The sequence below is a fragment of the Procambarus clarkii genome, chromosome 73 (assembly GCF_040958095.1).
Source record: "Procambarus clarkii isolate CNS0578487 chromosome 73, FALCON_Pclarkii_2.0, whole genome shotgun sequence".
Classification (NCBI taxonomy): domain Eukaryota; kingdom Metazoa; phylum Arthropoda; class Malacostraca; order Decapoda; family Cambaridae; genus Procambarus; species Procambarus clarkii.
The window spans coordinates 4,130,663-4,146,197 of record NC_091222.1 but is presented as its reverse complement, the minus strand read 5'-3'; the positions used below and the strand labels follow the sequence as shown (position 1 = coordinate 4,146,197).

At 39.6% G+C, this 15,535-nt stretch overlaps 1 protein-coding gene across 1 annotated transcript; it reads right to left on the bottom strand.

The window, feature by feature from the left end:
* Nucleotides 1-223: 223 nt before the first annotated feature.
* Nucleotides 224-13,339, bottom strand: LOC138356548 (protein SPT2 homolog). Its single transcript, XM_069312742.1, has 6 exons — nucleotides 13,280-13,339; nucleotides 8,135-8,281; nucleotides 4,534-4,632; nucleotides 3,345-3,482; nucleotides 2,163-3,004; nucleotides 224-473 (listed from the first exon to the last, which is right to left on the bottom strand). Exons 1-6 carry the CDS (start codon nucleotides 13,337-13,339, stop codon nucleotides 224-226), a joined length of 1,536 nt encoding a protein of 511 aa, XP_069168843.1.
* Nucleotides 13,340-15,535: the final 2,196 nt, after the last annotated feature.

Below are 15,535 nucleotides of genomic sequence, written 5' to 3'. Positions count from 1 at the left end.
AGGGTGGTGAGTGAATGGGGCAAGAAGGGTGGTGAGTGAATGGGGCGAGAAGGGTGGTGTGTGAACGGGGTGGGAATGTTGGTGAGTGAATGGGGCGAGAAGGGTGGTGAGTGAATGGGTGGGAATGATAGTGAATGAATGGGGTGTGAATTGTGGTGGCATTTACAATAAACAATTACACACCTGGTATCTTGTGTACTCAAATCATAACTTTTTTTAACGTTTAACATTTCTTAGATGGTTTTAAGTGCTTCTTTCTCACAATCTTCCTCTTCCTCTCTTCTTCTTCTCGTCGAATATCCTCAAGATCTTCTTTAAGTCCAATTTTGGCAGATATTCTCTCTTCTTTTTGCACCTGAGAGAAAGATGCCTCCATATCACCGCAGTCATCAACTTCATCCCAGAAAAACACATTATATAAGTCACATCTCCAAACAATTATTCTTAAGTATGCAGCTGAAATCTCTTGACCCCTTAAGGATTCGAACAATTTACAAGAGGTCATCATTCATACCGAATCTAAATCTTTACTTCGGGCATTGTTATCCAGCCAGCACAAAGATAATATAAAACTCATCACTGAAATCTTACAATAGGAAAAGAAGCACACAATCTAGGGCTGTTAGTCACCCTTAATTATATACCAAATTACATTGGCATAGTTGATTATGTAAAAGGCAGATTCACTAGTAAAAACTGCTACTGCTTTAACTGTTGTACAGGTAAAAATACCTCTAAGTTTCTCATAGATTAAAGAGCAAAACAAAAAGAAAGAACTCCCAAATATCAAAAGTCGCCAAAGAGCCAAAGTAGCGAAAAGCGGACACATTTCAATGTGGTGCTAACATGCCACGGGGTACTACTTCTTCAAACCTGGTAAAAAGCTATCCAGAGAAATTGCATTAGCCATACAGACTTAGACTTGTCTATAAGTGCTGCTGGAAGGTAACAAACCCAATAGTTAGAGGGTGTCATATCTGTGGAAAAGATGCAGAAATGCTACTTTTACATTACATATTAGAATGTGAAGCAACTCAAGCACTGCGCATCAAACTCAACATTCAACCAACTTGAGCAGCTGCATTAAATGCAAAATTCACATTTAATGCGACTTCAATGGTTTAAAAAAAAATGAAGAATGGGACACACTAGTGAACACTGTGCATCTATATCCACTGCCAAGATAATGTACAAATCACATAATGTACCAAGATAATGTTGTTAAAACAAAAGACTAAAACCAGTGAGAAAAGAAGAAAACTATACCTTCATATGAAACTTTGACCCAAATATCAATGTAACAAAATTACTGTCAATAATCGAACTCAATTAGGGCTCAGTTCAACCCGTGCTACATGTACATTTCGTTCCAAGTAGTTAAACCTAAAACAAAACAGCCCTAGATGACATAGTTAAGAATGCATATAGAAATATGTGCGTAAATGATAACTAATAGACTCACTAAATGTACAGTATGTTAGCTTCATATTACGATAGATGGAAACTTAAAATCCTAATTCAATAAATCTTTAAATTAAACAAAGAGAAAATAAGTATGGCAGATTCCTTTTTTACATACAATGGTAAAAACCCAACACTCGTGTCTCTTTCTGATCAGTGTCAGTTATCTGCGATTTATGCAATTTTATGAGAGGCAATTGTCACGGAGAAAACACTAGGAAGAGAAAGTTAAGTTAAAAAGTTCAAAATTCTACACACACTAAAATATTTTTGTAAAATTAATACACTATTATATAAGACAAAGAAGAGATATGGGAAAAAATTGTATAAATTTTTAATCAAAGAAAAAGATTTGTCGAAACTATTAAACAAGAGAAAGTGGTGAAAGAATCCTCATGAACAAACTTGCAACAGAATTTACGAGGAAATGTGTTTAAGCATGTGTTTACATGTGTAGCATCGAGAACAAGAGGCAATAATTTTAAGCATTCAAACAAATACGCAATACAGTATATGCATAAATGTCTGTTAAATAAGAAAGTAGTGTATGTTTAAAACATCTGGAATATCAAATCAACGTACAATAAGATTATAGATAAGGCTGGAAACCAGTACTGTGGCTCCCATCCTCTGACCATTTAGTTAACGCATTCGCACATGTACACAAAAGGAAAAATACTCAAACAAAATACAATACTCACCGATACTTTCTCTTATCATAGCCAAATAGGTTTCTGATTTCCCTCGAGAAATCTATCCCTTGATCTCCATCGTCAATGAAATCATCCATATCAGAGTCTTCCTCCTCTTCTGAATCACTGGCAATGCGCAGTTTGGGATGTGGAATCTTCTGTGGTCTTAATAGTTTCATGTCTTTTGTTTGCATATATCTAGGCTTCTGAGGCTTCATATCTTTACCAATAGAAGTTTGAGGTTCTGAAGGAGCTGGTCTGGAATTTTGCACAGGTTTGATTCCTTTGATTTGAGGATGATCCCGAGGCCAATGTCCCGCAGTTGCAAATAACTTCATTCTGTCCGCTACTTTAGATTCTTGTTTGGGCTCCTCGAGAGCTTGGTTTAATTTGGCAGTATTTTCTTGTTTCTTTATAATCTCACCCTTCTTACTCAGTTTTGGTGAATCTTTTACATCAGCCTTTTGTTCCTTTTTCTGGGGCTTTTCAACTCCGGTTTTGTCTTGTGGCAATTTTCCCAACCATTTTAGTTTACGTCTTCTCTCGTCTTCCAGCTTTAGTTTCTCTATGGCAGTCAGAGGCCGACCAAAGTATTTCTGTGATATGCCTTTGTCTTTCTCTTTTTTTCCATCCTTCAAGTTTGCAAGAGGCAGTGACTGCTTCTTGCGAGCAATTACAAGAAGCTCTTTAAAACTCACTGGTGGTGGTGCGTCCGGTCTAGGCGTCACCTTGAGCTTTTTGGGGTTCTTATCATAACCCTTGTTTTCCCTCTCTCTACTGTATTTACGTTTTAATTTTCCAGAAGTTGATTTATCTTCCAGTTGAGTCTTCACTGTGTTGGTAACTCCGCTCTGTAATAACATACAGTAATATTATTATTATAAAAAAAACATAATAAAATACCAATATTTTTATGTTTGTAAAAAGAAAATATGGAATCAAAATGTCTCAGCCCAACCTGTCCTCCTACCTAACTCGCAAGCGCCACAGACATGTCTGACCTGTGTCACTTACAGACACATATTTGACCTGTGTCACTTACAGACACCTGATTGACCTGTGTTACTTATAGACACATGTCTGATATGTGACATTTACAGACACATGTCTGACCTGTACAAGGATATAGCAGAGTATAATAAGACAACTGAACTCCTTCATAATACTCATAGAAAACGAGATTTCACTCACCTTCATACCTGCTGCACTGCAATTAGCATTGTTTGCATATTGATTAACCAGCTTGCTGAAAATGTGCTGATTATTAGTAGATTCATATCCAAAATCATTCATGTCATACTGCTCCTCTCCTTTGACAGTCGTTATGTTCTGCAACGACAATACAGCGATCATTACATCTTGCAATACAATACAACAAGAGCAGCAATATCAAATAATTGAATCAGAACATTTTTATTGTGAATTGACTCGCATTCGTCAATAGGCATTCTACAGTTCCCTAATTCCTATGTTACTATGTTCTCTGGGGACATGTTTGATGTCCCAGAGACCCTTTCTCGTCTGTGGCTGGATGGGACACCCAGCTGGTATAGGGACTCCCCACTGAGGCTGTATGGGTCACGTAGCTGGTATAGGGACTCCCCACTGTGGCTGCATAGGACACGCAGCTGGTATAGGGACTCCCCACTGTGGTTGCATGGGTCACGCAGCTGGTATAGGGACTCCCCACTGTGGCTGTATGGGACACGCAGCTGTTATAGGGACTCCCCACTGTGGCTGTATGGGACACACAGCTGGTATAGGGACTCCCCACTTTGCTGGATGGGATACCCAGCTGTTATAGGGACTCCCCACTTTGCTGGATGGGACATCCAGCTGTTATAGGGACTCCCCACTTTCTGGATGGGACACCCAGCTGGTATAGGGACTCCCCACTTTGCTGGATGGGACACCCAGCTGGTATAGGGACTCCGCACTGTGGCTACATGGGACACGCAGCTGGTATAGAGAATTCTTATCATTAATTCAAACTAAACTGATTTACTTTAAAATATTTTTTAACATTGAAAATTTTTATTAGATTATCTGTACAACTGATATTGCAATTTAACTTCGATTTATCATATTGGTTTGTTATTTCATTTGACAAATGTCCCTCCACAGAACACCACCTATAGTGTTTCTATAGAAAGAACACTCGAGAAACCGTGCTTTATAATTGAAAGGAGAGTCTCGCGTCAGTACGTATTGGTCCTCAGAATACTAGAATTAAGCTGGTAATACCACTTCAATATTTGATTTAAAAAATAATAACACTAATTCAGGTATTAGAAAATGAAAACCATGAAGCTACTAAGGCAGTAGTTTCATTAATATTTCTAATAACACCAAATAATCAATATTCTCTGTGCAAGCTTACCTTAGCATCATCTACAACAAACTTGGAAGCCCCCTTGTTGATTATGGCCTTAACTTGCTTATTACACTTCCTGGCTTGTGCTCTCAGCGCCAGCAAATTCTGAAATGTCAAGTTTTCTGTGTCAAATGTTTTGAATTCAAACACTAAACAATAGGTTGTGGAGTTGTTATATTTACCAAGATTAGCATAATGGCAGCTATAACAACTTCACAACCAGCTCCATGGGAAAGACGCTCAAACATTGATGAACAAGTATTGTGAAATAAAATGTTCCATGTGACATACGTATAAAAATAAAACAATTGTTGGTTAAACAACATAATATGTTTGCGTTAAACAAATCTTTTTGAGCTGGTCCCTGTAGTCCTGACCAGTGTGACTTTCTCGTCTATGATGTAGTGTGAATCTTTACTCATCTTAAATCATTAAGCGAAATACGTCGTCAAACAGATTTGAAGTTATCAATAAAAACTTCATTTGGCAATATAAATAAAATAAATAAATTTGGCAATAAAAAGTTCATTTTGCAATAAAATGCCTCATTTGGCAATTCAACTCCAGATTGGAATAAAAAAGGTCCCTGCCCTACATTGACAAGAAAGAATTACAGCACACATTCAACACAGCTAAAAAGTAAAAAAAAAAAAAAAAAAAAAAACTGTTAGTATATTCGACAAAATCAGATATTATTTTCCCCACTCTGCTCTCCTCTCATTATACTACTCGCTAATCTTACATAAGGTGCATGGGGTTCACCCACTGCAAATTACATCAATCCCAACATCACTCAACAACAATCCGAATAATAACAATCTGTTTTCAAACACAAACCCTTCAAGAGTTTTAAACCTTTCTGTTTAAGTCCTTAAACATGCTAAACATACACTCACTCCACCCATTCTCTTGTGCTTTTTAAATGTACAAAGCCCTTATCCTAAATCCTTATATGAAACTCTTCATTGACAGACGTAATAGAACCCATGTGCACCTCCCCAGAATTAAGTATCTCTGTGATAGCCCCAGAGTCAAACAATCTCTGTAAAAAACTTTGCAAATAAAGTGTCTATGGAATTCCCTCCCTAAATAATTACAAAGCTGTCCAACCTATGATTTACTCAAAAGTAAAACCAAAAAATAGCTAATTTCAAGCTCATAGTTTCCACCCTTGTGCTTCAAATTCACACTGCATATTGTGCTGGCGACTTCCCCAATATTAGTAGTAAAGACATGCAACTTCATCACTGCCATCAACTTATATCGTAGTTGTTATGTTCAACACAACATACATGTTTTGCTACAATGTACCTACTTATAATAATCTGTTATGTACTCTCACAAAATAAATAAATAAATGAGCAGACTCGCTACAGCTCATAACACAGCCCGGCTTCTCCAGCGTCACTAAACACATGTACTAAACTGTCCAAACCTAACCTAACTGCGGACCCACGAACAGAAAACGGGACATCACGTCAATTATGTGAGCCGCGGCGATATTTGGTACATCAGTTTTTGACCTTTAGAGATTTATAAGTCAAAATGCAATGTAGTACTGGAGAGGCCAGGTTGTATAACAGGCAGAGAAGATATGGTTTTGCTCTTGACAATTGGAGATCCCGGATTCGATTCCCAGGCTGAACAGAAGTGGTTGCGAAATTTTCCTTTCACTTAATGCCGCTGTTCACCTTGCAACTCCTAACCTAGGAGTTGGGCATTGCGGATTGTATGCTGGTGAAGGTCAGTAGTTTGACCTTGAGGGGACCTCAATGCAAGCCTAAAGTATACATGTAAACTTCCTTTAAAAACAAAGTATTTAAAGAACTAGCTGACACCCTCTCCCTGTCCCCCTGTCCTCCCCGCCATTCCCCCCCCCCTTCCCTATTCCCTCATCCTAACAATCATTTTCCACTCCCCCATCCCCTTCGTTTCCTCTTCCTCCCACCATTCCCTTCCCTGTCCCCTCGTCTTCGTCACTATCCCCCACTCTCCTTGTCCTCCCCACCATTCTAAACTGGGGAGGACAAGTAAACCACCATTCTCCCGTCCCCTCATCCTTCCCACCAATCCCCATTCCCTAGTCTGATGCGTTCCCAAATGATCTGATGTTCCCATCAGAAAAATGGGAACATCAAATGATATGATGGTATCATTATCACTGAAAAATAAGAAGAACAGTTAAGAAAACGAAATGTAAAACAATGAAAAAATAAACAAATAAATTATACTCACAAAATGAACGGTAAGATAACATCACAGCCCAATTCCAACGCAATGTCACACAAAATAATTAAATCAAAATGAATATAAATCGAAATCTATGAAAATTCAATTTATCAACGAAATCGAAAACAATGATATGGAATCGCAGTATATTTAGTATAGCATGTACTGCTTCTACGTGCAACAAATGGCACTGTTTTTCCCATAAAAACTTGTTTTTACCTTTCACAGGAGTGACATCTGTATAGTAGATATATAAAAATACGTCCATATTCGAATGGAACTTTGTTTCAAAATTTCAAAGCAATCGGTAAAAAGGTTTCGGAGATTTCCCTCACATGAAAAACGCAGTTTAAAAAAAACTGTTTACCTGTCACAGACATGATATCTATATAGTAGGTATATAAAAACACGCTCTATGCAAATGGAACGTTGTGTAAAAATTTCAAAGCAATCGGTGAAGAAGTTTGGGAGTTTACCGATTTTGAACAAATGAACATTTTCAATTTTATTTATATAGATATTCCAATTCACTTTAAAACCTGAAAGCAATACTTGAAATAAAGAAGAGAGGCAAGTGTCACACTGCTCCTCCTCCTGACTAACTTTTTCCAGCACAAGAACACGGTGTAACAAGTCAACTTTGAGCTCAAATATGTAAGGTGAACACGAAGAACAATAGATAAAATTATATTATATGAACATTAGTAGGAGTAAAAGAGTTAGAGAGACCACAGCATGCCACAGGAAAAACAAGAGTAGAGGCATCATGAGGAAGCCATCAGTGTATTCAGTAATTATGTTAGGTAATCTTGAGATGATTTCGGGGCCTAGCGCTACCGCGGCCCGGTCCTTGACAAGGCCTCCTTGTTACACATCCCCAGGAAGTGTTGCTTCTTGGAAGCAACCCCAGGAAGCAGCCCGTAGCAGCTGTCTAACTCCCAGGTATCTATTTACTACTAGGTACACAGAGGCATCAGGGTGAAAGAAATTCTGCCCATTTCTTTCCACCTCCACTGGGGATCGAACCCAGAACCTTGGAACTACGAATCCCGAGAGCTGCCCAGCCCCTTACAGGAATGATAAATAGGCGCTATTTTGTCATGGAAATTAATTGTCTGCCACATTCTTACTTCGATCATAAATTTCAGATACATAAATTTTGTCTAGTACAAAAAGAGATAAAAAATCAATATATTTTATTTTTTAATAATGCCTATTTAATCGGCTTAAACGAGAACGGGGATTAAAATACGCTACAACAATAGGATTAGTATTGCCTAACTCTTTACAGCACTGGTTCATTGTTATCTGTTCAGGAAAGAAAATCACGTGAAAATTTGTGAATTTACAGCATATTAAAATCCTTAAATAAACCTACCTCTTTCTTAAGCCGAGCTTCTTCATTCTCCTTCTGCTTCAACTCTTCTTTCCTGGACAACACAGCTTGGATTGCTTCCGGTTTAGGAGCTGATCTTTCTACCTTGTTTGGCCTGGAGGACGTTGCACGAAACCCACTGATTGCTGCCTGAAATAATATAAATGATAGTGTGCTTGGTTTAAGTAAGGACATAAAAATCAATTAAACTGGGTAATATGTGGCTCCTATTTATATCCACCAAAACTCATTCATATGTCTAACCTACGCTTGAGACAACCAACAGATCCTACGCCTACTATATTACCCGAAAATTTGTACCACAAATCCACATCCCTGGGTAAATGTAGAAGGTAAATACAACCAGTATTTACCCAGGTCTTCGCTAAATCTTAATTTATCCAATTTATAACCTATATTGGATATCCTTATCCTATATATCCTATTATATATATTATGTATTTATCAGTATGGCGAAGAGTTAGGGGTGACATGATAAAGGTTTACAAGTGGAAGAATGGTCATAACAAGGGGGATATTAATAGGGTATTAAAAGTATCAACGTAAGACAGAACACGAAACAATGGGTATAAATTGGTTAAGTTTAGATTTAGGAGGCATGGTAAAATATTGGTGTGGTAACAAGGTTGTTGATTTGTGGAACCAATTACCGTGAAACATGGTGGAGGTGGGGTCCCTCGATTGTTTCAAGCGTGGGTAGGACATATATATGAGTGGGATTGGGTGGTTATAAATTAGACCTGCCTCGTATGGGCCCATAGGCATTCGGCAGTTACCTTTACTCCTATGTGTTTATACATATTAAACCGTATTTTCATTTTTTCTACTTGTACACTTCAATCATGTCAATAACAACTCCTCGCTTTTAATAATAATACCGGATTACGGATTTGCGCCCAGTAAATCCTCCCCGGCCAGGATACGAACCCGTGACAAAGCGCTAGCGGAACGCCAGGCGAGTGTCTTACAACTACACCACGGAGACTGATTAATATTATATTAAAAATCTTAAATATTAAAAAAGAGATAAGGAGTCCAAAAAAGATACTATGAAGTTTGTATAGCAGGGCAAGCAATCTTAAAGGGAATTTCAGTTATATTGAACAAATATTAGCAAAAGGATAGGTTCATTAAAAACTGAGACAGGTAAGCTAATGGATAATGACCAAGAATGGATAATGACAAGAGTAGTATTTTTAATAAATATTTTATCTCGTATTTACTAAAGAATAACTTAATTCTATGCCTTCAGCCAAACAAGGCTAAGTTGGTGGGGACGAGGACAGGTTGACTAATCTAACAGTTACCAAGGACGATATTATTAAACAAATAGTAAAACTCAAACAAAACAAATCTTCAGGGCCGAATGAAGTGTTTGTCAGGATGCTTAAAGAATGATAAGAGTAGCTTTGCGAGCCACTGGCTACCATATTTAATAAATCAATACTTAGGCTATTGATTTATTAAATATAGCCTATTAAATAAATAGGCAGAATGCTAGAATCATGGAAGGTTGCTAATGTGGTACCAATTTTTAAGAAAGGAGATAGATCACTTGCGTCAAACTATCGGTCAATTAGCCTAACGTCTGAAAATTACTTGAATCAATAATTGCAAATACAATTCGTCTTCATCTTGAAAAAACATAAATTAATAAATGAGTCTCAACATAGTTTTAAAAATGGCTGCTCATATTTACCATATCTGGTATAATTTTATTCCAGCATAGTTGAAGCAGCTGATAATAGTAAGGATTATGATGTTGTGTACCTTGACATTAGCAAAGCTTTTGATACAGCCACATGGAAGATTGATTAAAAGATAGAGGCTCATGGTATTAGGGTGCTATGTTAAGTTGGATTAGGGCATAGCTATACCAGATGAAACAGATAGTATAAACGGGGTTAATCAGAGTGGGAAATGTTGTAAGTAGAGTGCCTGTGGCTCTTCCCTGGGAGCTCTGTTGTTTATAAATGATTTAGATTCAGGTTCGAGTAGCAACATTTGCAAATTTTCCGATGATACAGAAATCGGTAGGGAAACTGTTAATGTATCGATACCTTTATTTTAGTATGTAGTTGCGTTTTAGGCGCCATCGGTCGGTGGTGGCATGACAATGATGAATGGCTCCAGTTTCCTTCCTTAGCTAGAAAGAGAGGTCGTTATGGATGACCTCTGGTGGGTGACATGTCACGCTCAATGCCATCTAGGTTGTGGTTACAGAGCATAATGTCAACTCCCTGGTGAACGAGTGTTATCTCATGGTTTCCCCAGTGTCCTGTCCATCTAATTAATGATGTTTTTATGTCCACAGAAGTGATGTTTGGAGGCAGTTATACTGAGGAAGGCAGTTTACCTTGGGCAGTCCACGAACCCTTAGCGTGGCTCTGGAAGAAGACTAAATAGCCGCCGTCGATCGAAACAGTGTGTTAGCTGCTTGGATAGGCAGTGTTGGTGAAGATCGATAGACCCCGGGATTGGCTATTAAGGGTTACAGGTATGATATGCCTAGTGTGAAGTGCTGCTAGCGGCTTCTGCCAGGGGTTAACTGCCCTTATATGAGTTTGTTTGGGACGCCTGTCAGCGTGTTGCTGAAGCCCTCTGCCAGTAAGTAGCTGGAGAGCGAAGATGGGGTGTAGGTAGATCTTGGTTCTAAAGATCTACCTAGATCAAAAAACTACCAAGATTTCCAAGATCTAAAAATCTACCAAGAACAAAGATATTTATATGTTAAAGATCAAAACATATAAAGATATGTTTTGGCTAAAAAAAACTCCAACGCTCGACTGCTCCGCCGTCTCTCCAATTCTATCTGCTGTCCCTGACCTCTCTGCAACCCTCAAACGACGTAGCTTTTCCAGAGGGCAGCTAAGTACTCAGTGACCCAAATGTGATTGAAACAAACTTCCATACCAATCCTCAAAATCTCATTTCGACCTCACTAGTGTTGTTCCCTGGAGGAAGCTGCACCCGATGTTCTCTGCTGCCACATCAACGAGTCTTCACTCTTGTGCCTGCCTACATTTATCTTGCTACAACGAATAACAGATCAAAGGCCGATAAGGCCTTTGATGCGGTGCGCTATCTGCCACTAAGGCAGATAGCGCACCGATTAGGAATAAATGAACTAGCCACGTTAGCATCAAGGTTAGTCCAGCTGTCCCTTCCTCGGGGAGGGACCAACTATCAGTAATCCAAGAGCAATCGGACTTAATAATTAACATGCGAAGTGAAGCTTCAGCAATGCTCAAGATTAATCAAGATCTGTCTGCCAGAGTCGACTTCCTCCAACAAGAATTAAGCTCTCTCAAGACCACAGTTATTGACTTTAAACCAGCAGAAACAACTAGACAACAGGAAGCCATGCTGCAACAGTTTGACAACCATCTTTAACAGCAACACACTATTACCCAAGACGAATCAGACCAGCATAAACTCCTTGATTCCGTCGTTATCTCTTCACGTGATTTTCCCCAAGAATGTGATGGAGAAGACTGTGCTGCCATCGTGATCCATGAATTGCAGAATAAGATTAAATACTCAATCAAAACTAGTGACTTTAAATCTAATTATAGAGTGGGTAACAAATCACCTGGTAGAGAATAACAAGAGAATTCCAGTTAAACTAGATAGCTGCTCCCGCAAGTCTGACCTTATCAAATCTGCAGTCACTAGTAAATCCACTGTATATGTGAACGAATGTCTGACCAGGTTCAGACAAAATCTCTTATCTAAACTGCGTGGTTTCTGCAAAAATACCCCTATAATTAAACAAATCCACAAGGGCCGTGACAACGATTCGAACCTGCGTCCGAGAGCATCCCAGACGCTGCCTTAATCGACTGAGCTACGACATGGTCAAAGGGAGTTGAAACCGAAGTTCTACTGAACTTACTGGATCCCGCAGTCTCTCCGAGACACAAACCAGGGTTTTACACAACTCCCCCCATGCACTCGAGCTATGTCAATAGGCCGTTCTCCCTCTTCGCCCTTGCTTCATTACATAGGGAAGAGGGAGAACGGCCCATTGACATATCTCGAGTGCATGGGGGAAGTAGGTTCCCCCTATATAATGGGTATAAACTAGATAAGTTCAGATTGAAGAAAGACTTGGTTCGGTAATAGGCTTGTTGATTTGTGGAACCAATTACTGCGTAACACACTTCCACCAGTAAATGGTGGAAGTGTGGTCCATCGATTGTTTCAACCGTGGATTGGACATTTCACACAGAAATCACAATAGCGTGATGCATCAAATGAACACACAGGGCCATGATGAGCGTTGGAACCTAAGTTTCATAGGATCCCAGACGCTGCCTTAATCGACTAGGCCACGATAAGGTCAAAAGAATTGCAACCGGGAGTTCATCTGCCCTCACCCGGATTCTGCACAAACCAGGGTTTTATACCATGCATCCGGGCACTGTCAATTAGCTGTTCTACCTCTTCGCCCTTTCTTCATTACACACAGAAATCACAATGGGGTGATGCATCAAATGAAGAAATCTGTCTGTGTGGGATTGGGTGGTTATCAATAAGACCTGCCTCGTATGGGCCCACAGGCGTTTTGCAGTTACCATTATTCTTATGTGTTTATACAAATGAAACCTTATTATATTTTTGTATTTGTACACTTCAATCATGTCCATCTCAACTCTTTGCCTTTAATAATAATACCAAAACCTGTGTACTTTTGAAATTTATGTAAGGAATTTACACCAAATCAAGGAATGAGTGTGATTATAATGAGACAAACCTCTCGTCTAGTCAATAATCAACGTCCTAGCAATTAAGAACAAATCCACAGGGGTTTAGATTTGGTCAAACCGAGGGTTCGAACCCATGTGCCGAGTGTTCCCATACGCGCTCTAGACAACTGTGCCTCAACATCGTAAAAAAGTTGCAACCTGGAATGCTACTGCACTCACAATGGTTTCGAGGCTTCCACTGAAGCCTAACCGGGGTTTCATGCAATTTCTCCATGCACTCAGGCTCTGCCAACCAACCTCTGATGCATGTTAGTGACTTTACAAGAATGTCTAACAGGCAGGAACACAGAGACTTGACATTAGAATAAGAAGCGGATCATACAGGGGCGGAACGGGTGGTAAAACAGGTCACATTTACCTTCCTGTTGAAATTATTCTTGTACTTGGCGAGGTACTCCTGCAGGTAGCTGACGTCCATGTTGTGTGGTACTGGGCTTGGAAGTTGCGGGAGATGCCTACTGCGCGTAGAAGGTGCGGGAATGATCCACGGAGCTGCAGATCACTCTCAGGCTCAGATGAAACAACTGTACAGCAGAGATGGCAACTTATAATAAGATTCTTTCTAAGAGAGGTGTATAGACGAGGTGCAATCAAGGAACAGACATGTGACTGGGAACTGGACCAAAAAGTTTTGATTTCGCTCGCCCCAGCTATTTATTCACACATTATCTCACGTGTTTTGAATGTAGGTTACGGGCCATTCATGCCCGTGCCACCTATTGGGTGGCTTAATCATTATTAATCAATCAATCAGGTGTTTAGACATGGAAACACAGGTAACTGCAGAAGGCCTATTGGCCCATACGAGGCAGCTCCTATTTATAGGCACCCAATTCCATTCAATTCATTCATGTCCAACCACTATTGAAACAATTGAGGCATCCCGCCTACACCACGCCACGTGGCAACTGGTTATATAAATCAACAACCCTGTTACCGAACCAGTATTTACCCAGGGCTTAATGAAATCTAAACTTATCCTGATTCGGTAACAAGGTTGTTGATTTGTGGAACCAATTACCGCGTAATATATCTTGCTCTAGTTAGGCCCCATTTAGATTATGCAGTTCAGTTTTGGTCGCCATATTATAGAATGGATATAAATTCACTTGAACGTGTCCAGCGTAGGATGACTAAGTTAATTCCCCAAATTAGAAATCTTTCATATGAAGAAAGATTAACAAAGCTTAAGTTGCATTCACTGGAAAGGCGAAGAGTTAGGGGTGACATGATAGAGGTTTACAAGTGGGTGAATGGACACAACAAAGGGGATATTAATAGGGTATTAAAAGTATCAACACAAGACAGAACACGAAACAATGGGTACATATTGGATAAGTTTAGATTTAGGAAAGACTTGGGTAAATACTGGTTCAGTAACAGGGTTGTTGATTTGTGGAACCAATTCCCGCGTAACATGCTGGAGGTGGGGTCCCTCGATTGATTCAAGCGCGGGTTGGACAAGTATATGAGTGGGATTGGGTGGTTATAAACAGGAGCTGCCTCGTATGGGCCAATAGGCCTTCTGTTGTTGCCTTTGTTCTTATGTTCTTATGTAACGTGGTGGAGGTGGGGTCCCTCGATTGTTTCAAACGCGGGTTGGACATTCAGTCAGTCAGGTGATGTCACAGTGAGAGGTTGTGTTAGCTGGAGCTCTGTAACATTATTATTGCAATAATGGAAGGATTAGTTAATGATTTGGTGAGTTTGGTTGGAGCTCTGAGAGCAGAGATGGATTCCCTGCGGGAGGAGGTACAACGGCTGAGATTTCGAGAGGAAACGAAGGAGGAGACCAGTGTTGACGAGACCTCATCGTGGAGAGTAGTGAAAGACAGGGGTCTTAAGAAGACCTTGACAAGGCCGCCTACAGATGCCCTAGGGACGGCAAATTCATTTGCCGCGTTAGAGGACAAGTGCTGTAATGCTCCTGCAGCGAGGAACGGCGGAACGGAACCCACCTATCGCTGGGTTCACGTCTAGCTCTAAGACCGGCCCACACCCCATACCCAAGACTTTCCAATCTATTTGACCCCAAAAATTTCTTAGGCTATTGAAATCAGCTTTTCGAAACCAGGCACTTTAAGAGAATTTTGTCTTACAGATCTATTTCATTCAATGCTAAATCTGATTTCTTTATGATCACTGTTTTCTAGGAGGGAAATAGGGAGTTGTAACTCCCTATTTCGATATCCTTAATTTGTGTTTCGCTGTTAGTTATCACTAAATCAAAGATATTATTTTCCCTATATAAAATATTATATATTATAAGTATCAACACCAGACAGAACACGAAATAAAGGGTATAAACTGGATAAGAACATAAGAACAAAGGTAACTGCAGAAGGCCTATTGGCCCATACAAGGCAGCTCCTATCTATAACCGCCCAATTCCACTCATATACATGTCTGGGATGCTCCCAGATGCAGGTTCAAATCCTCGTCACTGCAATTGTGGATTTGTTCAAGTGCCTTTCTTTACAGCTGAATATAAATATATTTTTTTAAATTTACACATTATATACACAACTCACTTGCAGTTCTCGTTGTAGGAAGCCTTCTATTGATAGTTTAGTCATAAAAAGCGGTAAATACCAAAGTTCAAAAGAACTTTGTT

Coding starts and splice junctions, on each gene's coding strand:
- LOC138356548 (XM_069312742.1), bottom strand. CDS start 13,339: ATGGACGTCAGCTACCTGCAGGAGTACCTCGCCAAGTACAAGAATAAT. Junction 4,633..8,134: donor AAGCTCGGCTTAAGAAAGAG/GTAGGTTTATTT, acceptor TTGACATTTCAG/AATTTGCTGGCGCTGAGAGC. Junction 3,005..3,344: donor GCAGTGCAGCAGGTATGAAG/GTGAGTGAAATC, acceptor ATGTTATTACAG/AGCGGAGTTACCAACACAGT.